This window comes from Lissotriton vulgaris, chromosome 7 (genome assembly GCF_964263255.1).
Source record: "Lissotriton vulgaris chromosome 7, aLisVul1.2, whole genome shotgun sequence".
NCBI classification, from domain to species: Eukaryota; Metazoa; Chordata; class Amphibia; order Caudata; family Salamandridae; genus Lissotriton; species Lissotriton vulgaris.
The window spans coordinates 809,054,690-809,078,254 of record NC_141695.1 but is presented as its reverse complement, the minus strand read 5'-3'; the positions used below and the strand labels follow the sequence as shown (position 1 = coordinate 809,078,254).

Below are 23,565 nucleotides of genomic sequence, written 5' to 3'. Positions count from 1 at the left end.
CCGGTGGAAGATGGAAGGTTGTGGAGTCACCCCACCCGTGGATACCCCAGGAACCAGGATACATACACCATGGAAGCCGGGTGCATAGGTGCAAAGCGACTTCAGAAACCGCCATAGACCACAATGGAGGACTTTCGGAAAATGCTGCTGGTGAAGAAGGTGAAAGTGTACGGTGGAACCTAAAGGTGGATTCAAGGTGAGAAGTACCTGCAAGCAGAGGGGACAGAGTCTATGCCACTCTTGAGTGAACAGGAGGCACGGAAGACGAATGCCCACCGATGTTTGGAATGCAGGAGAGTTGACGGTGCCCTTGTAGTTGCAGCTGTATGGTCCAGGTGATGCTGAGGAAGACGGGGAGCCTTTCACAAGCTGTCCCATGTCGGATGTCGAGAGCCAAGGGGTCCGTGTCCGGCAGGGGCACAAACAAGCCTTGGCAGCGGCAAGAGACGCAGTTGTCGAAAAAGGTGCCGTGTAGGGATCATCAAGGTAAAAGTAACTCAACACAAGCTGGCAAGTCAGAGCCAGCAGGGCAGCAGGGGAGCTCACTGGAGTCGAAGAGGACCCTCAAGAGAACTCACTGGCCGAAGGCACAGGAGTCGCAAGAGGACCTCAAGCAGCTCACCAAAGGATGAAGGCCTACAATGCAAGGGATGAGGTGCAGGCAAAGATCCTGGCTGTAGGAGATGCTTGAGGCAGGGGCTTCTTGGAGCACAAAGATCTCTGGTTCCACAACTCCTTTGAGGCCTGCACTGTCTTCCTTGCCGTTTCAAGTTGGCGCGTTGCACAGGGGTACTGCTCCAGCGGTTCCGACGAGGGATAATGGCCTCCTACTTGCTAGGAAGACAGTGCAGGTCTCAAAGGAGTTGTGGAACCACACCTGTGTTGCTGAACCTTTCAGGGTCTGTAGAAACTCAGGACCAGCAGACCGCTCAGCTTTGTTGCAGTCCTGCAGATGAAGGGAATTGCATCCTTCACTCCAAGGTAAACTCCTTTGGGTGTCTTGGATATCCGCAGGCCTTGTGAAGAGCCTGTATGGAGGACAGGCACAGACGTTGCAGCAGACTTGCAGGACCACGAAACCAGGAGCAGCAGGAGTATTCCCAGTTGCAGTATCGGTTCCCACAGAGCAATCCAGCGATGTACAGAGTGCTCAGACGGTCGAAGTTGAAGTGGTGTTGGATCTGATTCTTGACCCACGATGAATCTAAGGAACCACCCACAGGTAAGCCCTTAAGTAACCTAAGGAAAGGGTGCGAACAATTGAGGGGTCCCTCTCAGAGAAAGGGCTGGACAGTGGGGAGGAAACTCCCATGTCCTTTGTTAAGTGTTACGCCAGAGCTGGAGCCAACAGCTCTCTAAGCTGGTTTAAACTTGAGTATGCAAGGAGGGCACCAAATGTGCCCTTCAAGCAGTCTGAGTGGCGCTGGCAAGTGACCCCACCCTTTCCCAACACACTAAGTCCTGTCTGGGAGATGGTCATGCCTCCCTGCGGCAGGATACCTATTGTCCTGCCTTCCTCTGCTCAAGCTTGGCTCCGCAGCAGGAGGGCAGAATCGTGTCTCTGGTCAGCAGCAGCCATAGTTTACTGTCTGGGTCTAGAAGGCTGGTACTGGGAGCACTGAGGGTCTTCCGGAGGAGCTTTACAGTGCTTGGAATGATACCTCCCACACCATTTTACAGTGTGAGGGTATGACTCCAACATGTTTGATACCAAACATAACAGGGTTCGTTACAGCCAGTGTAGAGATGGTCATTGCGTAATGACGGATGACCACTTTACGTATTGTAATGGCTGATGCACTTACAACCCGGGAGAATGGACTCCGAAGGTTGTAGGGGTGTCCTTCTCATGCAGGAGCACCCTAACATTTAGAACTGCGCACCCTGCCTTCAGGATTGAAAGGCCTGCCTTAGGAGAAACTTATAGGTTTTAAGTGCAGTGACCTCAGATATAAGGAAATGTATATCTGTTGTAAGTAGTGGCTAGCACAAGCTTACACAGGCTGCGATGGCACGCCTGTAGTCACAATTTGAGTGGTCTCTCATGGGTGGCATTATACATGCTTTAGTCCATGGGAAACCCCTGGTGTACCTATGCCCTGGGTACATTAGTGCCATATATGAGGTACTTACAAGGGTACACCTGTAGCCAATCTGGAGTGTATCTAAGTACTCACAATGTCCAATTTATGGAAGAAGTACAGAGACTGGGGTCATGGTTAGCAGGTTCTCAGTCAGACTAGTCAGTAAAACATAATGACACCAGCAATAAGTGGGGGTGACCATAAAAGCATATCCTACTTTCCTACAGTTGGGGAACCCTTTTGTTGCGGAAGAGGCAAGGATAGACCCAAATGGGAGATATGTGCAAATAAAAGCTCAACTCAGTGGCTTGCAGTTAGTGCTGGATACGATATACACCCCTAACGTGGAGCAGGGGTATTTTCTCCTCTCCCTGGTGCCCATACTGGCTGAATGGAGTGGACTCCCCTCGCTGCTGGGAGGCGACTTCAATGCGGTCACACAACACAGTACTGCTCTTTCCCTCCTTTGTAAAGGGTGCACTTTACGTCTAACGCTCGAGCGCTACACGAATGGCTAAATCACTGGTCATTGGTAGACCTGTGGCGCAACTGGAATCCACACACAAGCGGGTACTCTCATTACTCAGCACCTCATGAACTGCATGTTGGCATCAAACTTATTGTAGGGTTGCAGATATTACATACCAAGGTCAAGAATATAGAGTATCTAGGCCCCACACACTGACCACAGTCCACAATGCATATGTACGCAATGGGAGCAGCCGCGGCAGGCAATACCCATGTGGCGCCTTCAATCCTCCGCCCTGGAGGATGTGCCATTTTGAGCGGCTATGGGGACTGCCACAGCAGAATACTTTGAACTGAATAAGGGTCTTTTGGTATGATACACAGTGATCACTAGAATAGTGAGCACTACATATCAGGCCAACTTCTCACAGCACCGAACTATTATTGGTCTAGACTACTTACTGATTGATAGATGAGTAGAATATTGTTTGGGTATGAGATAATGCAACACAGACATGAATACCATACCTATGCCGATCAGACATAGTACACAACAACAACAAGCTAAATGACTAGTTGGAAACACCTGCAATTACGTCAACACGAGAGAGCGGAGACAAACACTAATTTGTTCATGGCTGGTAATAGTCTATATGGATTAGTTACTTCCCTGTAATCCTAGTTCTCTTCCAGGGTTATCCTCATCAAGGTCATAAGCACTGAATATTTCCACCCAAGCGCGGGGACCCTGGAAAACTATAACAAATTATATATGAAAACATATATAAACAGCTCTATATATACACATATATCATTTGTCCACACAACAATGCAGCCTTCCATAAGACAAAAAGGCTGATGAATACACTGATAAACTGTTTTTGCCACCATCTAATGTAGAACAGAGACAACAGGAGGAAAAGTATCATTTGAATCTCTTTAATGAGTAGAATCCAAAGAAAAAACTCCATCTGCAAAACAGAAGTCATTATTAGCTCATAGGCTGCATTGAACACCACTAGCAATGAAAATGAAAGCAATTGTAAATCTAAAAAACTGGTACCATTCCTTTAAGGCAGCCATGGCCCCCAGCTTCTCATAATGCCCCAGGTGTGACAGTTAGGTTAGTTGTTCTTTGCGGAGACCCGAGGGTCAGGGACAAATATATGGTTTAAAGAGGTCTCATTTGCCCGGGGTGGCGGTGGGTTGCTTATGACTTTGATGAGGATACCCTTGGAAGAGAACCTGGATTACAGGTAAGTAACTTATCCTTCTCTACCAGGGGATCCTCATCAATAGTCATAAGCACTGAATCGAGTAGCAAGCCCATCCTCTGCCTGCAGACAAATGAGATGTGAACCAACCAAACTATCATGGCCGATTCAGCATTGAAACAAATTTTTCAAGGATGCTTGGTCTACTTGAGTGTCTGCTCTGGTATCCGAGTCGAGACAATAGTGCCTCGTAAATGTATGTATAGATTTCCAAGTGGCTGCTTTACAGATCTTAGCAGTAAGTACATTGTTCAGAAAATCTACTGTGGCTGCCTTCCTTCTAGTGGAATGAGCCTTGGGGATTGAACCAAGCGTTTTGTGTGCCAACTCAGCCCAGTCATATGAGTAAGGCACTGGCTTTGATATGGGGGGTCTGCCCTGGCCCGCATCGGAGACGGCATCGGAGGACACCCGTCTGGCTCCGTATCAGAGTCATGAATGATAATGGGAGCAGCACCATCACTGGGCATAGGTAGCACCAGGGAAGATCGAGGTCACTCAACCGGCACCACCACAGATCTGTCAATTGATCCTTGGGGCCTGACTGGTGTCAAGCGCAAACCCGCTGGCGGACCAGTAGGAGCCTGACCTGGACCCGTGGGGCCTAAGAGTGCTCCAGAAGGGTTGGGCTGCCCAAAAATGAGGTGCATGGCCTCAAAGGTCTTTAAGCTGGGTGGGGGTCACTCTGGCTACCAGAAATTCAGGGAGGCGCAGACTCCACCATAGAGCTAGGCTTTGAGTGCCCTGCGAAGCATCTGAAAACTTGCACTGGGAAGTCGAATATCTCTTTGCCTTCTTTTTCATCTTGTGGGACTTCCACGACAACTTAGAGTGGGACGACAATCACTTGGTACAACTTTACAAATTATCTTGTGACCTTCCCCTCAACCGAGACCTGCAGCCTCGCGAAGTTGATCGATGTTGGGTGGCGAGAACTTGAGAATGTGTACCCTCAGCAACTTAGGGTTCATGGCGCTGCAGTCCTCGCATAACTTGGCTTTGTGGTCTTGCTCAAGACACTACGGACAAACCAATTGCAGGCATATCATCAACATCTGCCAGTGACAGGCGCCCCATGGTTTAAACCCTGCCTTATAGGTGGACATCTTGCACACCAGGAGACAAAGTCTCAAAAAATCTTCGACAAAAGGTCAAAAAAGGTCAGTCGAAAAGTATCTGTTGGTAGCCCTTCTCTGAATCGAACGATGCCGACGATACCTAGCAGAGCCAAACGACCCCACCTACCAACATGAAGAGGTACTGCGCACCACAAATTACTCAAACCAGTCTGATGATTGGGAAATATGCTAAGGTAAGGAATCCACAGATAGAAATCTCTATCAGATAGCTGTTTTAGCAATGAAACTGCTGGTAAAAATGCATGAATACAGTATCTTTAAATTAAGAATGACCTGTGGTAGGAATTCGAAAAATAACATATTATTATATGCACCTTAACCAGTTTTATTGCATTATTGCATGGTTGCCAGTATGAGAAATCCAAATAATCACAAAAAAGCATGCAGAACTATATAAGCAAGCCATTTTCATTACGTGTATTGCACTAAAGATAGGGGATGGATAAAATGGTTTATCAAAGCTGTTACACTTTACATGTTCCATGATTCTATAATGCAATTAACAGAATAGTTGACATGCTATTTATTTTAGTAACTTTACCTGCTCATTAATATATTCCAGATTCAACAGCCTGGCATTCCAGAAGTCAATCTCTGCGGCTGGCAGTGGGTTTAGACCATCAAGAAGAGGTTGAGCAGAATCTTTGCTCAAAACATCTCTTATTTGATGAGACCAATCAATAATTACAGTCTCAATTGCATGAAGTAATGCAGTATCCATATAAAGAGCAGGTCTGAAAGACAATTATAATCATAGACAAAACAGTTAATTATTTGTAAACCATTTTATATTTTTAGAAGTGTTAAACAGGCCACCCAGCCACCACATAATACATATCACACATCAGGCGATAGTGATTGAACAGTTAAGGCTAGGTCTTAATTTATACGGAAACGGTTTGCTTTAGCTATCTGGCAAAACAAATTGTCATCACTGCACACTCCACAACTCAGACATGCATGAACATAATAAAAAACAGCTACTGGACAGCCCTCTTCATGCATTATTCTCCTGGGCTGTCCATTACACTTTGAATCTACTCTTTTTCAATAAGGGAAACATAGTTCTTTCATTTCTTCTCATTCGCATACGATTTTTTAATTATGTAATGAAATATTTTATCTGTACTGCGCTAAAGTGGAGCAGCAATCTTTACCTCTGTCTGTTTCAAAGGCTCTTTCATACAGGCTTCCAGCTGCCGACAGAGCATGGCATCTAAAACACAAAGCCCTTGACTGTCATCAACAAGACTGGTAAGAAGGTATAGTTTCTTATCTGTAACTCCAGTTCTCTCGTAGGGGCGTTTCCATGATAGTCATAAGAATGGAATAGTCCTGCCTGCCTGGAGTGGGACCCCGGAGCACTTTTCCAAGATATTTTCTTATGCGCTAAACTTCCCCTTTCTACAGGAAGGCCTTGAAAAGTCACTTAAGAAAGTCATAACACAGGTCGACGTTGAGATAAGGTACGGTGCCGACATGCTCTCTGTCGATGACTGGCTCAACATGGTATACTACTACACAGCTTCCCCTGCTTGGAGGAAGACTCCCCGGTGCACAGCGCAAAATTGACTAAGAAGTCTACAATGTCATATAAAGTTCATCCAAAGGTTAAATCCACAAGTTTGAGAGGTTCCTCATATTTTTAATCCGTATTCATTGTTATCATGAACAGTTCATCAATGCTTAAAGAAGCACAAACATCATCCAAAATGAAATGTCATCCAATCATAAATCCTCCCAATGCATTTCGGGCAGATGACAAACCCTTCCTCAGGGGAGATGACAAGCCCTTCCTCAGGGGACAGCTCTACAAACATAAAAGAAAACACCATAATGTCACAAAGATATACATGAACCTAGCTGTGGTTAAACAAAAACTGACTAAATACTGTGCTGTTGACCACACATGGAGTATGTGGAAACCAAATAATCATGCTCAACATATTACCAAGTGTGAAGAAATCTTAAAGGTGGTGCACTGCTCCGAAAGGTATGGGTGAGTTAATGGAACTGAAAAGGTAGTGTGTGCAAAAGAGCACAAATGCGCTAAATATAAAACACAATAAGTCTTAGCTCGACTGCACCGAAGTGCTAAAAGAATTCGAAAAGTGCTACAGAGTCTCAAACAACCCAAGGGTGCATGGCCGATTAGCCCGATACTCACGGGATGATTACATCCGTAACGCGTTGTGGTTAAAGTCTGAAAAAACATAGAGTCGCGTTAAAACCACACGCGGTAAACGAGCCTGCACGCGAATGCGGTTCATATCGGTCCTCGGTAGAGGTACTCACAGTGTATGAAGGCCGCGGACTCCCTCGATATACGGCAAACAGGAAACCTCCGGAGTTCAAAGTCCCGGTGAAGTTAATACGGGCGCGAGGTACGTGAAAAGCATAGAAAAAGGACTGTGCTCTAATGTGAAAACCAGCGCCATCTTGGAAAGGTGTAAAGAAAGAAAAATATCGGAAAACGATCTAAAAAAAGGGATGGAATTTTTGTGTTACCTTTGAACTCTGCATCTTTTGTCCATTAACTGTTTTACTTGTACCTTTGGCATTCTGTGTATGTTGTCAGCAGCCTGTTTTATAGCACCATTACCCACTTTTCTTTATTTGGGTTTTCAAATGGGGAACTAGTCTTTGTTGAGTGTTCTCGTACATGTTGTGGCTTGCAGTTTTATTACATCCCTTTTTTTAGATCGTTTTCCGATATTTTTCTTTCTTTACACCTTTCCAAGATGGCCCCTAGCTCTGTCGGCCGCTATTATTATATCCCCTCCTCGGATGCCTCAGATGCCTAGCATACCAGTTCCCAGGAGATCGTGCTCAAGGACTCGCCATCACTCTCTTCATGGCCATCATTCATCTGGGCATTCTGCGACTAGGTCACAACACTCTTGTTTGCATCACAGATCACCACCATCATCCCCATGGGGATACGTCCTCTTCCACCAGGGACTAGTCTCCCATCTTTTCCGACTCTCCTCAACTCCATTCCTCAGCAATTAATGACATCAACACCTTTCAGGAAGTTCTTGTTAGAGGTGCAGCTACACTGAATATATCAATGGCAGTTCCAACACCATCAACATCGGTGATCTTTGAAACATTCCACCAACGCACGGCCACAAGACCTTTACTCTCTCTAGTGCTTGGACTCCTTGAGCCAGCCATGGAATTGTTCCTCACACCAGCTGTAGCAAGTCGGCACCCTCCATGCTCCAAAAGAAATATCGGCCTGTGGAGCAAGATCCACTTTTTGGCCATACAGACTCTGTGGTGATTTTGGCTGCCTGTAAATTTCAAGCCACAAACCCCGCCTGCCACGTCTACTCTGGATAAGGAGAGTTAAAGGTTAGACACATCGGTTAGCAAGGTCGGCAACACGGCAGCTACAGTCATGAAAGCAGCCAGTGCAACAGCCCTTCTGGAGAGATATGATCAAGCCTAGTGGGATTCAATTGTCCACTTTGCAGATCAGTTTACAAAGGAACACTGGGAGGATTTTCTGGAAATTGACCAGAAGGAGCCATGGTCTTTAACTAGATCATCAGTGCTGCATGGATTCCTTGATTCTGGCTGCTCACAGTGACTGCCACTGGGTCCCTTTACACAGACATGCATGGCTCCGACTGACATCACTGAAGCCTGACACTTAGCCGCGTATTCAGTACTTGCCTTTTTCCGGTTCCACTCTGTTCAGCTCGCATGCTGACGAAGAAATAAAAAGGATGAAAATGGAGATGGGTACCTTAAAAGCAGTAGGGCTTGAGAAATCGAAGGACCAGCGACGCTCGTACCGGCCCTACCTCCACCGTTTCCCTTCTCAGAGGGTTCAAACCCCTCAATGGCAGACCGGAAGATCATAACAGTATCAAAGGGCCTACCAACCTCAGTGCAAGCACCAGAGGGGACGTACTGCACAGCAAGCTACCAAAGGGGGCTGACAGCCAACTGCATCAAAACGCTGAATCCTCTCCCCCCTCTTCCATTACCCACTCCAGTAGGGGGGAGTTTCAAATTACTTGGCAGCGTGGCAACGCATAACAACAGACTCCTGGGTCTTGAATATTGTCCAAAATGTCTTACGTCTCAGATTTACTTCCCTTCCAGCGTCCATTCCACCAAACGCATCCAGGGCCCACCTCTCGCTTCTAAAAGAGGAAGTCAACATCCTGTGTTACAAGAAAGCGGTAGAAGTTGTCCCCATAAGTTAACAGGTGTCGCAGGGTTTCCGTTCTCCCACAGAACTGTGCTCAGAGACCTAGAACCTGGGTGAGTCAGGGTGACCCACAACTCACCTATGTTTCAGAAATCCCCTTACCAGGCTAGCTACAGTATCTCATCGGCAGTGAATACTTCCCGATGTCTTAGACAATCCAGAACATGAACTTAGAATACCTCAGGTATCGTGGAACACATGAACACTCTTTCGTTATATTATCATTCCAAACCGAAACTGGGAGGCAATGAGAACACGTGCAAGTTTGAAATGTTTATTTTTTCAATGCAGCATTCTCAAACGCAGTATCTTGTATAATATCAACATACATATTATAGAAATCAGAGTCAGCAGCATAGTCACTAATCCATAGTAAGCAAATTGTGATAACATATTATGATGCAAAATCTATAGAATTCTGTATCACCTATATTTCGCGCACCCTAATTAGCATATTATATTATATCTAAGAAGGTCTCATCTGGGCTTTAGCTGGGCGAACCCATACCTCAAATTCTCAGTAGGAGGAGATCACATCAACAGCTACCAGCTCTCAGCATGTCCAGCATCAAGTGTGTTTTCTCATTCCCTGTAACTGTTTCTTGAACTCACGTAAAGCCCAAAGTTGGCACAAACATTATTTGTGTTATGACTAACGTAGTGCGAGGATCAGGCCTACAGTAACCTTGTGTTAGAGTGTGCAGTTCTCAGAGTGCAGACAGTTGTACCAAGTGTTCCAGGCACGACTGATACCAGTACAATAATATATTATTCTGAAATAAATCACATCTTTCGTCTAGGTTAAAAGCTGAAATAACAATTAGGTGTCGTGTGCAAACCGAAGCAGAAAGAAAATATGGCGTTTAAACATTTACTAAGCACATGCTAACTTAACACAATCTATGGAAACGTAATAACCATATGACACCCCCCCAATGGTCCGAGGACGGTCAAAAGACAAATATATAAGCCAATACTCAATGAGAGGCAAGACTTGAAAGCAGAGTTCAATGATATTGAGCCAAGCTAAATGTATGTAATGTATGTAAAATTTAAAAAATACAAAAAATATGTATGAATGCCTATAGTGGCCACACAAAATATAAAAAGTCGAACTTGAGGCCTAACTCTAATAAATAGGCCTAGAACATATGAAAAAATCGAATGTTCGTATTGAAATTGGCACCATTCAGAATTACTAAAAAGTCACGTGCCATATAGATGGAAGTATTCAGAGTCATTCCTCGTTGAATGAATATGCAAAATATGTAGCAACAGCTTCCAACATGAAATCACTGTCATCATCCGAAAACAGTTCAGCCATCCAATTAAGCAATGGGAAAGAACATACGTGCTCCTCCAGTACTGAATCCTCTAGCAACATCAGAGGACAACTCAGTGGGTTCTCGAGAACGCTCTGTGCCAGAAAGTCATGCGCCGCTGCGAAAATGTCCCACTGACCCATTAGTCCATGCATCGCTGCCACAGCCATAACCCTTTCGCCAGAACAGACCAACTCATGAGCCACTACGGGGGACATCAGCTGATCAAAGTCGACGTCAGGAGAAGTCGGTAAACAGAGACACAAATCAATGGCCCAGTCGAAATCACAGCTCAGGCAATGAAACACAGGCTGGACACAGGTGAAATAGGAAAATCTGAAAGATAATCCAAAAGCCGTGCTTAAAGTCGCAAGCGGCAGCGAGCCATAATAATCAAGCATCCGGTTGCGAAACTTCATCAGCAGGTGCTGTGCGTTTCCTTGCGCAGGATGGGCATCCATGTTTTATGAAATAAAATATCACCAGAACGCCTGCAGCCAAAGCCAGCAAAACAGGAAATCCGCCAAACAGACTAGCGAATATAGAATGAAAGAACGCAGGGATAATACCAAATACTTTTTCAAATGTAGTCACGAGACCACTGCTAACCATTTTAAAAAAATGAGCGAGGCTGGATGTGGAGGAGGCATTAAAGATTTGATGAACCAGCTCGCAAAAATGAAACGGCAAATCAGTACTTAAAAGCGCTTGTACTTCTGTGCGTGTGTTTGCTATGTGAAGGACATAAGTTTCGCGGGCAGAGCTCAGGGCCACCTGTTTTTGAGACAAAAGGGCTCTTATACGGCCTAAACCATTGAATTCAGCTCTCAAGGTTGGTATTCTTGGCTAAATTAAAACTTCTGAATTCCCATGCGTGGGTGGATACAACACATTCTTGCAGCAAACGACCCTTTCAGACACGGTAACCACATATGCGATACCAGGCTCTAACCCACAACAAAACTCGTTATTTAAAAGTAAATAACTACCGTTGGACAACAATGTGAACGTGGGAACTATTGCAGGAACTGGTGTCCCTTTCAAAACACAGGCCAAATTAGGTTTGTCCTGATTACAAGAACCATGCAACTGGATGTGTCTGCAAATAAGTGAGCGGTCAGGGGACTGTGTACATTCTTCACCATTCAGATTCACTTCATTCCCCTCCTTAAGGCATCTGTAAGTGTATGGTAAAGACCATGTCTCATGGAGGAAAGCGCTGCCTAATGGTTCATATCGCCCAATGGCAATATATTTCATACAATTTGTAAATTTATACAAAGCAAAAGGTAATGTTATAACACCATGAATAAGCCATGTTGCTGCAGTTACTTCAGCCACCGAAAATGGCAGGGATTCTAATTTTTCAATATGTAACATAGAAAATGTTGCATCTCTCATTGACAACATGCGCTGTTTTTCAGTCAAATTAAACGGGGCAAATAATGATTATACGTTCAAAAAAGTCCATGGCACTCGACCAGACTTAAGAGTCTGTAGTGTCCACGCAAACTGCATCACAGAACGCAATTGATTTTGACCATGATATAACACGGACACTTCATCATGTACAATGTCGACAACAGAAGACACAATATTATTTAAAGTGTAAATTCGGGAAGAAAGCGTGTTAATGCTGTTATCAACCACTGCAAGCACTTTTTCCAAATTAGCTTGATCAATAGCCCTTAGGCGTTTAGCAGCCTCAACCTGGTTAACTTTCCAAATTTCATTGTAAATTGCATTCAGGAACCGTTTAGATCTACCTTTAGCAGGGCCTTTTATAAAATCGTTTAAATCCACATTATCATGTAATTGAGACAAATGTAGTTTAACTGCAGCCAAAGTAGAATGCTGTAACCAATTTTGACACAGCTTCCCTACAGAATAAGTCGTGACAGTATATCCTTCTTCAAAACGTGGATCGGGCCTGAGTTGTGTGAACCCCTCAGCCAAACCCATAAATCGGCGCTGGCAAGAATCAGCACTCTTTTGCCATACCAGCCAACCCTTGGAATCCAAACTGGAAATTTTAAAGGACGAATTGTGTAAAAGAGTTTGCGACCCTTGAATGGAGGAATCAGTGAAATTACCCCAACCTGTATATTCATTTAAATCTGGGATGGATGGTGTATTTAATTTTTTAGAAGTAGCCAATCCAAAGCATGTTGTCTGGAAAATGGTAGAATTTAAAAACAACATGTGATTTGGGATGAGACATGCACGGTGTAAAGCCTCAGTGCCTTGTACCTGCCAATCTTTGGTACCCCAAACCGATTTAAGGTCAATTGTTCCTTTCCAGAACTCGTAGCCATCTACAGCCAACCTGTCTAAAAAGGACTTCGAATACAATAATTTTGTATCGGTAAGTCTAACTTTGGAAATGGGCTTTTGTGTCATTTTAAAATAAAACGACTCCGGATTAGACTGATCAAAGTCTGTAAAATAGGTATATTTTTTCAGAAATGTATTGGAACTGCCACTGAATGGAGCAGGGCAATGTTCCCATTGTGTATAATTTACAGCAACCCTCCTGGAATTTGTCTTATGCAAAAAATGATTACCATAGTGTTGGAAACAAAACAAATCACCATAATTAACAGAATCTGTATACAGATCCTCAGTATCGAAGGCAGCATAATACTTCAAATCCGAGAATAATGCTTCTACGGCCTGAATATCCCAATCATCAGAACGTATATTTTGTTTAATCACATCTCCCATGTTTACTCTAAGCACATTTGGAACATTAATCACTTCAGTAGGCCCGTGTATCTGAAACCTAACCGCATCCCACACAATCCCATCAAGGACAGGCCAAGCTGTAATGTTAACTGTATTTAAGTTTCGTTTCAGTCTGTGCGTAGAATGTGAAGAGGAAACAGGGGCCAATGTTCCATTAAGGTACCGAATTCCTGTTCTTTCTTGTACGTAGTGACCATCAATCAGGCGGAAAAAATAAAACACAAAACCAATTGACATAAAAAGATAGAATGTAAATAGGATCAACCATATGTATGTCCAAGGCGGAATTAAAAAATGTTTTTTGAACAACGTGGCATATCTTGCAATGTTTGTGGGTTTCTTTGATGTTTCCGAAACAGAGTCAAAAGAGAATCTGGACTGGCCTGCCAAACGGGTCTGCAAATCAGGCATCGATAAATCAGCAGGATAAGTGTAGTTTAGCTCATCAATGTTAGTATCAGGAATAGTATTTAATAAAAGACTGGATATGGCAGGCATCTCGAGGGACACCTCCTGTTCTGCACCAGATGTAATAGCCAGCACAGAGTGCCTCACCATGGAAGGACAGGATACAGCCGGTGTCATGCTATGAAGAATCGGCCACCCTGTGTGTCTTGACATTGTCAATAGAAATAAATCTGTTTTCCTTACGACCTGGAAGTGGTGGTAAAATGACTGTTCTTGTGCCCTTCACTCCAAGGACTCGAACTGGTGCTCGATATGAGGGACCAAACTCTTTCTTGTTATCGATCTTCTCTCGAACCAGTTCTCCAACTTGGGGTAGCCAGCCAACTACCGGGATCTGCAACGCATCATCCGATGTGGAGGGCAAATGTTCCTTTGCAAGACTGTCTCTGGTCTTTTGTAGATTCTGTAAAACATTGCAATGTTCATCTACGTCAAAGGCCCCGGCCTGGGCCTTGTAGTCCGGCCCATCAAGGTCAGGTACATACATCTTGATACCAAAGAGCATTTCGTATGGGGTCCGCCCACCCAGAGACCTTCTAGGGAGATTATTAAGCGCACGCTGCACGCCTATGAGGTGGGCTAGCCAGTTTCTACCAGTACCTATAACTTGGGCTGTCAAAGATTGCTTTAAGTCGCGGTTCATTCGTTCTACTACACTATTGCCCTCAGGCCTGTAGGGACTTGAAAACTTGACTTGGACTCCCAACGAAACCATAGCAGCCTTGTATGCCTTAGAGGCGAAAGCCGGGCCCTGGTCCGAATGGAAAGTACCACAGGCAAAAATTCCCACAAAGACACGCAAATCCTTAATGACAGTCCGCGAATCAGGGCTTCGATGCGGCCATACCCATACAAAGCGTGTGCATGAATCAACTGCTACTAAGATGTATTTAAACGCAGTATCAGAAGAAAAAGGACCGCAGTGATCCAAATAAACGCAACCAAGCGGTTTATTAGAGATGTACAACTGTGTCTGAGGCGGACGCGCAGCAGTAGAAGGCTTAATCTGCTGGCAAATGTTACATTGAAGAACATATTCACGCGTCTGTTTGTACAGACCCCGCCACCAGAATCTCTGTTGTAGCTGATTTACAGTGGCAGAGACGCCCGCATGCGCAGACGCCACACCTTCATGTGCCGCTGTAATCAAAGCAGCTCTGCGATCCGAGTTGGGAACTAAACGCTCGCCAACTTCAGGGATTTTCACATAAGGAACCTTATCGGGACTTAAGTGGTATGTGTATTTAGAAGGGAATCCCGCAGGATATTTACCTCCCTTCTCCGTTGCAGCTACAGCTGCCAAGATGTCATCATCGATTTTGCTTTTGGACCTCGTGACTGCTGCAACTAAGTATTTTGATACCGCTGACTTCGCTGCTTCATCAGCAAGCGAGTTGCCAACAGCGTGGACCCCCACGCGCTGATGACCGAGAGTATGAATCACAAACACGAGTGGCAGCTTCTCTTTAAGTTCCGCCACTCGGACCCAGATAGTTTTATGTTTTATTGTGCTACCTTTGGAGTCACGAAAATCATTCTGAATCCAAAAGAACAAGTTTTCATTGTAAGACTGGACACAGTAGTAAGAATCACTTACGATTAAAGTCGTCACACTACGATCTGCGTACTCCAATGCAAGCATCAGCGCACGAAGCTCTGCCAATTGAGCGGTGCAGTCTCCAAGCGTCTGCGTGTGCACGACACTGGACTTGAACTCATCGTTCACCATGGCACCGACCACAATGGCGCAAGCGGAAACGTAGGCATGTTTAGAGCCATGCGCAACCTGCGCCGAACCATCAGTGTAAACGATGCAATGGAAATCCTCCGACGGCCACATTGCTAATGGAGCAGGATGAACAAACTCATACTGTAAATACTCCTGGGACCGTAAGGTGGCGTCAAAAATAAACGTGACATCCTGGGACGTCAAGGACGCAGCCCATTGAATCCACCGAGGGTGCAAAGCTTTGGAATTAGGTACACTGGCTTTCGTAACCGCCTCTAAGGCAGGGCACGGGGTAACAACCAACATGCGCTTTCCTTGTGACAGGGCACGTTCCTTAAGAATTGCCATCTGCACAGCCGTTAAAACTTTCTCCACAGTGGAAAAACGCAATTCAGCCGAAGTGTACAAGTGTGACTTGTAAGCAATATGTACTGTATCTCCTTCATTAAAAGTCAGGTACGTGAAACCCACCGCCCCAGGGATAATTCTTATCACCAGGTTGGTCTGGTTATCACGAGTCTGTAAGTATTCAGAAGCGAGCAAATCAGCCTGCAAAGACTGCAGAATGGCCGAATGCTCAGGCAGCCAGCATGATTTGGAAAAAGATGGTTGTATCAAAGCATACAAAGGCTTGATACGCTGGGCATATTCCGGAATGTAAGTCCTCCCGAAATTCAGAAAACCCAGAAGAGATTGTAATTTTTTCAGTGTTGTCGGAGAGCACAACTGTGCACATTTCTCCAGGAAATGGGGTGCTAAACCCTTCCCTTCATGGTTAAGCTCGTAACCTAGAAACAACACTGTGTACTCTGCAATGTGCGACTTTGCAAAGTTAAACTTGTAACCCATGTCAGCAAAGTTACAAATTATGCTATTTACTCGACACAGATGCTCCCAAAGATCGTCGTCTGTGAGATAAATGTCATCCACATACGAACAAGCAACTGGGTCGAAGCTCTCCAAAAGAGAGACTATGCGCGCGGAAAAAACTCCCGGACTGTTCTTGTAGCCCATTGGGAGTCGTTTAAACATTTTTTGCACTCCGGCGCATGTAAAACTGGTCCATTGGGAACTTAGACCATCTAATCTATGTGCATAAAAACCATTGGAAATGTCAAGCGTGGTTTTGAACCGTTTACGCTCAAGACTATTCACTAACGCAGAGCCGTGCGTATTCTGTACTGCACAGTTACGGCAATGCGAGTTCAAATGCCTATAATCCAAAACCAAACGATATGATCCGTCCGGTTTGTTCACAGTAAAAAGGGGGTTATTCATCGGTGACACACACGTTTCAATTACACCTTGATATTCCAATTGTTCAAGGATAGCCGCGACTGAAGCTTTCGCTTCACGCCGTATGGGATATTGTGGTTGAGGCTGTGGCTGTGACCGTAAAGGAATCTCATGGCTTGGTGACAATTTATCCCAGCCACATTGATTGCGGTACACAGCCGGCGCAAGCGCCAGAGCCCACTCTTCTGCAAAATGCAGCGCCTCCACCCTCGGCACTGTGTGCGCGAAGCTGGGTAGGATTACCTCCTCCCCTCGCGGAGCTGCGAGAACAAAAGGTGGGGGCCAGTCAGCCTCCGAAAGCAAAATGTCATACGTAGACGAGAGATTTTCCCAAAATACCCCTTTTACAGTTCGCTGCATGTCACCTTCAATTAACAGGACAATTTCAAAAAGTCTTTCAGGGGGAGCAACATGCATATCTGCAGTTTCAATCACAACAAAAGTTTCAGTCGCTGTCACCTTCAACAGTGGACGGAGGGCCTCTCTCACTATGGTAATCTCTGCAGCGCTGTCCAGCAAGGTCAGAGCCCACGTCAGATTCCGAAGCCGCGTTCTCACTATCTGGGGCATAACGATGCGCGGTCAGGGCAGCGACTTTCTTCGTGGCAAACTGAGGTCTCTTGGGCGTAGAGCCTTCCTGCTGATCTCCACTGGAACGCGGGCGGGGCTGACCACGTCCTTGCTGGCCACCCCGGCCCTTGCCGCCCCCTCCACCACCGGTTGACGGAGCCGATGAGTCCTGAAAGGAACGAGGAGAGCGTTGTTCAGAAGCCTGAAACCTCTCAGGCGATTTAATCATCGCGCGGTCGCGCAAATCATAAACACGATCCGACTGCGCAGGCAATGGAGACGCAGGAGCAGAAACCTGTATTTGTTGTTGTTGTTGCTTACCCTGATTCTGCTTTTTAGGCCAATTTTGTTTCTTGGACTTTTGTTGACCACTAGTTTCCGATGTCTGACTCTGGGGCTGTTTCTTCTCCTTATCAGGAAAAGTTTTAACCCCCTTTGCATTGCGGCCCACCATTTTGTAAGCATTCACAATAATCTTTGCTAACTGTCGGGGTCGGTCGGGCTCGGGAACCAACGCTAATGCGTTAGCAACTTGAAAGTTCACTGCATCCCCCTTGACATTCGCAAGGATCACACCGCAAACTACTTCAAAGGAGCCGCACAGGCGCATACCCAATTCAACAGCCGCCTCCGGTCCATGTTCGTCCTGAACACGTTTAAGGACCCCACCTAGATTGGTCACAGACGGGGAGCCATAGCACCTCGAATAGACCGCTGCAAAAGTTTTTCCCCAGGTCTCACAGTCAGCAAGGTCAGGAGCCAGATCTTTCGGCAAACTCAGTGTAAGAATCCGGTGTTTATCACCCGGACTCGTATTAGGAAACACAGCTTCCAGCTGGCCGAATTTCTCAGCAAGCCAGAACGGAAAATCGTCCTTTTCCTGGGGCTTCTTACCCATCACGGAATTAACCATGACCGGGTTGATTTTCAGACCAGCATGTTCTGCTCGAAGCTGTGCGCCTCTAGGGGCCGCGTCTTGAACATTACGTCCAATGTAATGAACAAGCGCTCTAATCACTCCCACCGCGACTTCATGAAGTAGCCGCAGTTCACCTACGTTACATGCGTTACGTCTAGGGTGAGGAGTAAATCCACCCAAAGCAGGCCAACTAGTGCCCGCAATGGACAAAGGACCTAACCTCGGAGCGGTCATAGCGTGCGGTAGGGCGCCAGCAAACCAAACTCCATGCTGCCAAGCGTCTATAGGTACCTCCAGTGCTCTGTACGGAGCGTACGCCGCCGGTACAACCGAAGCAGTGTATGTGTGGAACACACCAGTATTTGCATCCACACCTGGAAATGTCACCCACGAATAAAACAGTTCGTACGGGTAAGCATGTTCCGCGCTTACCACCAGAACCACAGCCAAGCCTTCCAAAGGAACATCATACATCCGCAAATGGTCACGCACCGCAATGCGACTACGCTGCGGGATGTCCACAGGCTGAGCCATGTTAGCACAGGAATGAGAAAAAACAAATTATACTTTGTAGCACAACTGTGTAGTAATTCAAAGAAACCGTTTTAGACAGATTCAAGCTTGAAAATGACCTATTTCAAAAATAGGTAGGTTTTTCCGACACTGCCGTTTTCCGGAAACGGGAATGTAGGCGTTAAGGTTTGAATGATATACTACTCGAGTGTCATGTTATAGGGCCAACCAACGTTTGGGCGCCATGTCGCAGGGTTTCCGTTCTCTCACAGAACTGTGCTCAGAGACCTAGAACCTGGGTGAGTCAGGGTGACCCACAACTCACCTATGTTTCAGAAATCCCCTTACCAGGCTAGCTACAGTATCTCATCGGCAGTGAATACTTCCCGATGTCTTAGACAATCCAGAACATGAACTTAGAATACCTCAGGTATCGTGGAACACATGAACACTCTTTCGTTATATTATCATTCCAAACCGAAACTGGGAGGCAATGAGAACACGTGCAAGTTTGAAATGTTTATTTTTTCAATGCAACATTCTCAAACGCAGTATCTTGTATAATATCAACATACATATTATAAAAATCAGAGTCAGCAGCATAGTCACTAATCCATAGTAAGCAAATTGTGATAACATATTATGATGCAAAATCTATAGAATTCTGTATCACCTATATTTCGCGCACCCTAATTAGCATATTATATTATATCTAAGAAGGTCTCATCTGGGCTTTAGCTGGGCGAACCCATACCTCAAATTCTCAGTAGGAGGAGATCACATCAACAGCTACCAGCTCTCAGCATGTCCAGCATCAAGTGTGTTTTCTCATTCCCTGTAACTGTATCTTGAACTCACGTAAAGCCCAAAGTTGGCACAAACATTATTTGTGTTATGACTAACGTAGTGCGAGGATCAGGCCTACAGTAACCTTGTGTTAGAGTGTGCAGTTCTCAGTGTGCAGACAGTTGTACCAAGTGTTCCAGGCACGACTGATACCAGTACAATAATATATTATTCTGAAATAAATCACATCTTTCGTCTAGGTTAAAAGCTGAAATATCAATTAGGTGTCGTGTGCAAACCGAAGCAGAAAGAAAATATGGCGTTTAAACATTTACTAAGCACATGCTAACTTAACAAAATCTATGGAAACGTAATAACCATATGACACAGGGAAAGGGTATTTACTCCAGGTACTACCTCATGCCAAAAAAAGACAAACAAGAATTCAGGTACATTCTCTACCTAAGGATTGCAACTAAATGGATTTGAAAAGAAAAGGTCAGGATGCTGGCTTTACACCAAATATATTCTCAGCTTCACCAGGGAGACTGGCTTTGGTCCATAGACCTGCACAAAGCTTACTTTCATATTCCCATCGCAAGGCAACATTGGAAATTCCTCAGATTCCGCATGGGGCAAAACCACTACCAATACGCTGTCCTCCCATTTGGTCTCAATTCAGCCTCCAGGAAGTGTTCCAAATACATGGCTGTGGTGGCGGCCATACGCGACCCTACCACGACAAGTGTCAGGAACCTTGGATCTCCAACCATCTGCCGCTACGACGCAACTACCCTCCGCACCCAACCCCGGAAGGAACAACTGCCAACTGTCCACGCTGAGCTCTAACCATGAACAGTTCTCCTGCCACCACTGCTGCCAGACCTTCACCACCACCGCCGACACCCTAAGATGCATCCTCCTCAATGTGCGCTCCATGCACAGACACGCCACAGAGATCTGGAACCTCCTAGACACCCTCTCACCCGACGTCGACTTCTTTACAGAAACCTGGACCAACGCCTCCCCTGCCCCTGCCATCGCCATCCCAGATGGATACAAGATCCAGAGGAAGGACCGACCCAACCACCCGCCTCTTCACCTCCAGCCGACAAACCCAAGCCTCCCAAATCCGCTCCGCGCCCTCCACGAAAGAACTGGAGCAGAGTCACAGAGGAGCAGCTCAACTCCACCCTGAACCAATACACTCCCACGGCTGCAACAAACGCCAGCCTCGCAGCCAGGGAATCTCTCACATGGATCTCAAACTGCGCAGACAAGCTCGCCCCTCTACGTAACTCCGAAATAAAGCGCCCCTGTAATGCCGCCTGGTTCACCATCGACCACCTAGGAGCCAGACGCACAAGCAGACGCCTCAAGAAGAACTGGAGAAGCAACAAGATGCCCGAAAACATATCCCCCTACAAGAACGCCATGACGGAATACCACCAACGCATCAGAATCACCAAAAGGACCTTCATCCAAACCAAAATCCTCAGCAACACAAAGGAACTCTTATCGTCACCCAGGATCTCACCAAGACCCCCAGCGAAGCCACGGACATCACCCCTTCCCAGGACCTCTGCAACAAGCTTGGATCCTACTTCCACCTGCAGATCAAAAACCTCTACGACAACTTCAACACCCAAACACCTGACTCTGCAACCATCCCGCACTCCGGCAATGCCAGCCAGCCTACAATCTCCTCCTGGACACCAGTCATGATGGAAGAGAACGCCTCGACCACGGACCCCTGCCCACCACACATCTACCACAGAGCCACCACACCCATAGCGCCACAATTATGACGCACAATCAATGCTACCTTCGACAGGGCACCTTCCCTGACAACTGGAAACGCGCAGAAGTCAGACCCCTGCTCAAGAAGCACTCAGCAGATCCCACGGACCTCAAGAACTACCGACCCATCTCGCTCCTCCCCTTCGTGGCGATAGTTGCTGAGAAGAACGTCAAAGTAGAACTTACAAGGTTCATCGAAAACAACTCCATCCTGGACCCTTCTCAATCCCGATTCCGCAGCAACCACAGCACCGAGACCGCCCTACTCGCCGCCACCGACAACATTTCCACCCTCCTCGACCAAGGTCACTCCGCAGCCCAGATCCTACTGGACCTATCAGCAGCGTTCAACACCGTCTCCCACCACACTCGCTGCCAGACTACACAATGCCGCATACGAGGAACCGCCCTCGGTTCCCGTGCGAGTTATTCAGGAAATACCACCTCCAATTAGGGGCGCATTATAAGAAAGCATTAGATGCGGCCAGTGAGTCTGGCCGCCTACCGGCGGATTGGAGGCATGCCGAAATAGGTTTTTTTTGTAAACCAGGGAGGCCCCCCGAACGTCATGAATCATATAGACCCATTTCGCTTCTAAATGTTGAGGCGAAGATATTGGCTAAGGCGCTCGCCAATCGCCTCCTTCCGTTAATCACTAACTTGGTCCATCCGGACCAGGTAGGATTTATGCCGCATAGAGCAACGAGACACAACATTAGGCGGGCTCAGGTGGCATTGGAGATGATGCGGGCCACGGGAACCCAGGCGGCACTTCTACGGGCTGATATAGATAGAGCCTTTGACTCGTTGAGTTGGGTTTATTTACATGCACTCCTGCCTCGCCTGAATCTTGGACCCCAGTTTCTATCGTACATACAGCTGCTGTATACTGACTTGACGGCGTCTGTGAGAGTGGCTGGGGCTGTATCCGGCACCTTTTCTATCGGATGGGGCACCCGACAGGGGTGTCCCCTCTCTCCGTACCTGTTCGCCCTTGCCATGGAACCTTTGGCGGCATGGGCGCGCATAGACGCGCAGATGAGGGGCTTCGAATGGGATGCCGGGCCATCGGACAGGATTCGGCTCTACGCTGATGACGTGCTTTTCTTCCTCACGGACCTCAATAGGTCGGGACCGAGGGTCCTTAAAATTATGCGGGTGTTTGGGGAGGTATCGGGGCTCCGTCTAAATGTGCGGAAATCCACACTGTGGACTCTGGGGGACGGTACGGAGCTGGGTACCTGGGCATCGGCGCTGCAGGGGACAACCGGAGGCCTCAAGTATCTTGGGGTGTTCCTGACGGACATACCTGGAGTCTCGTGGGAGCGCAATGTCATTCCTGTCTGGGATCGGGTCCGGTCGGACATGAAAACATGGTCCCGTATGCCCTTGAATCTCTATGGCCGCTCGGCCATTTTCAAGATGGTGGCCCTCCCTCGTCTGCTCTATCAACTACAGAACCACCCCTACCCTATATCGCCGCAGTGGTTTCGTCAGGTCAATTCGGCGCTAGGCCAGTTCCTCTGGGCCGGGGGTGCAGTGAGAGTGGCGCTCCGTACCTGTTTCCTCTCCACATATTGCGGCGGCTTAGCATCTTCGGATGTCCTGTCCTATTATCAGGCGTCTCACTTGCTGGTATTGAATGAGTGGTGGTATGGGGATCGGGGCGACCCGGCTTACGCCTTGGAGAGGTATCTGATGGAGCTGGACACCCTACATACATTATTGTACTCGGCTGGGAAGAAGAAGAGACTCCCGGTGGTCACACAGGTGGTCTTTCAGATCTGGCGATGGGCACACCGCATGGGATGGTGGAACAGGCTGACTGAGGAGACCCCGTTGTGGCCGAATGGTCGCTTACCGGCTCTGGCGTCCTTGCAGGGGTTCCGCGGCTGGGACGCAATAGGGATCTCAGCGTTAGGCCATGTAATGAAAGGCACGACCCTAAAATCATTCCAAGAACTGAGGGACGAATATAATATGCCCCAAACCCAGTTCTTTAAATACTTGCAGTTCCGACATGCCATCTCCCTTGCCCTGGAGGGACTAGACTCCTTACCTGAATTCAGCCCTCTGGAAGCTAAGTTATTCATGGGAGAATTAGAGGAAAAGAAAATATCCCGCATCTATCAATAGTTGGTTACACATTGTTCCTTCTCTCTTGACAAACTGCGGACCACATGGGAGGGAGATCTGGGAGAGCTGGAAGAAGAAGACTGAAGGGAGG

At 46.7% G+C, this 23,565-nt stretch overlaps 1 protein-coding gene across 1 annotated transcript in view; it reads right to left on the bottom strand.

The window, feature by feature from the left end:
* Positions 1–23,565, bottom strand: part of DNAH17 (dynein axonemal heavy chain 17) — a 15,539,113-nt gene that overhangs the window by 14,553,571 nt on the left and 961,977 nt on the right. The window contains exon 4 of the mRNA XM_086931082.1: positions 5,507–5,699. Coding sequence (XP_086787208.1) covers positions 5,507–5,699 — 193 coding nt within the window. The remainder of the gene's footprint in view (positions 1–5,506; positions 5,700–23,565) is intronic.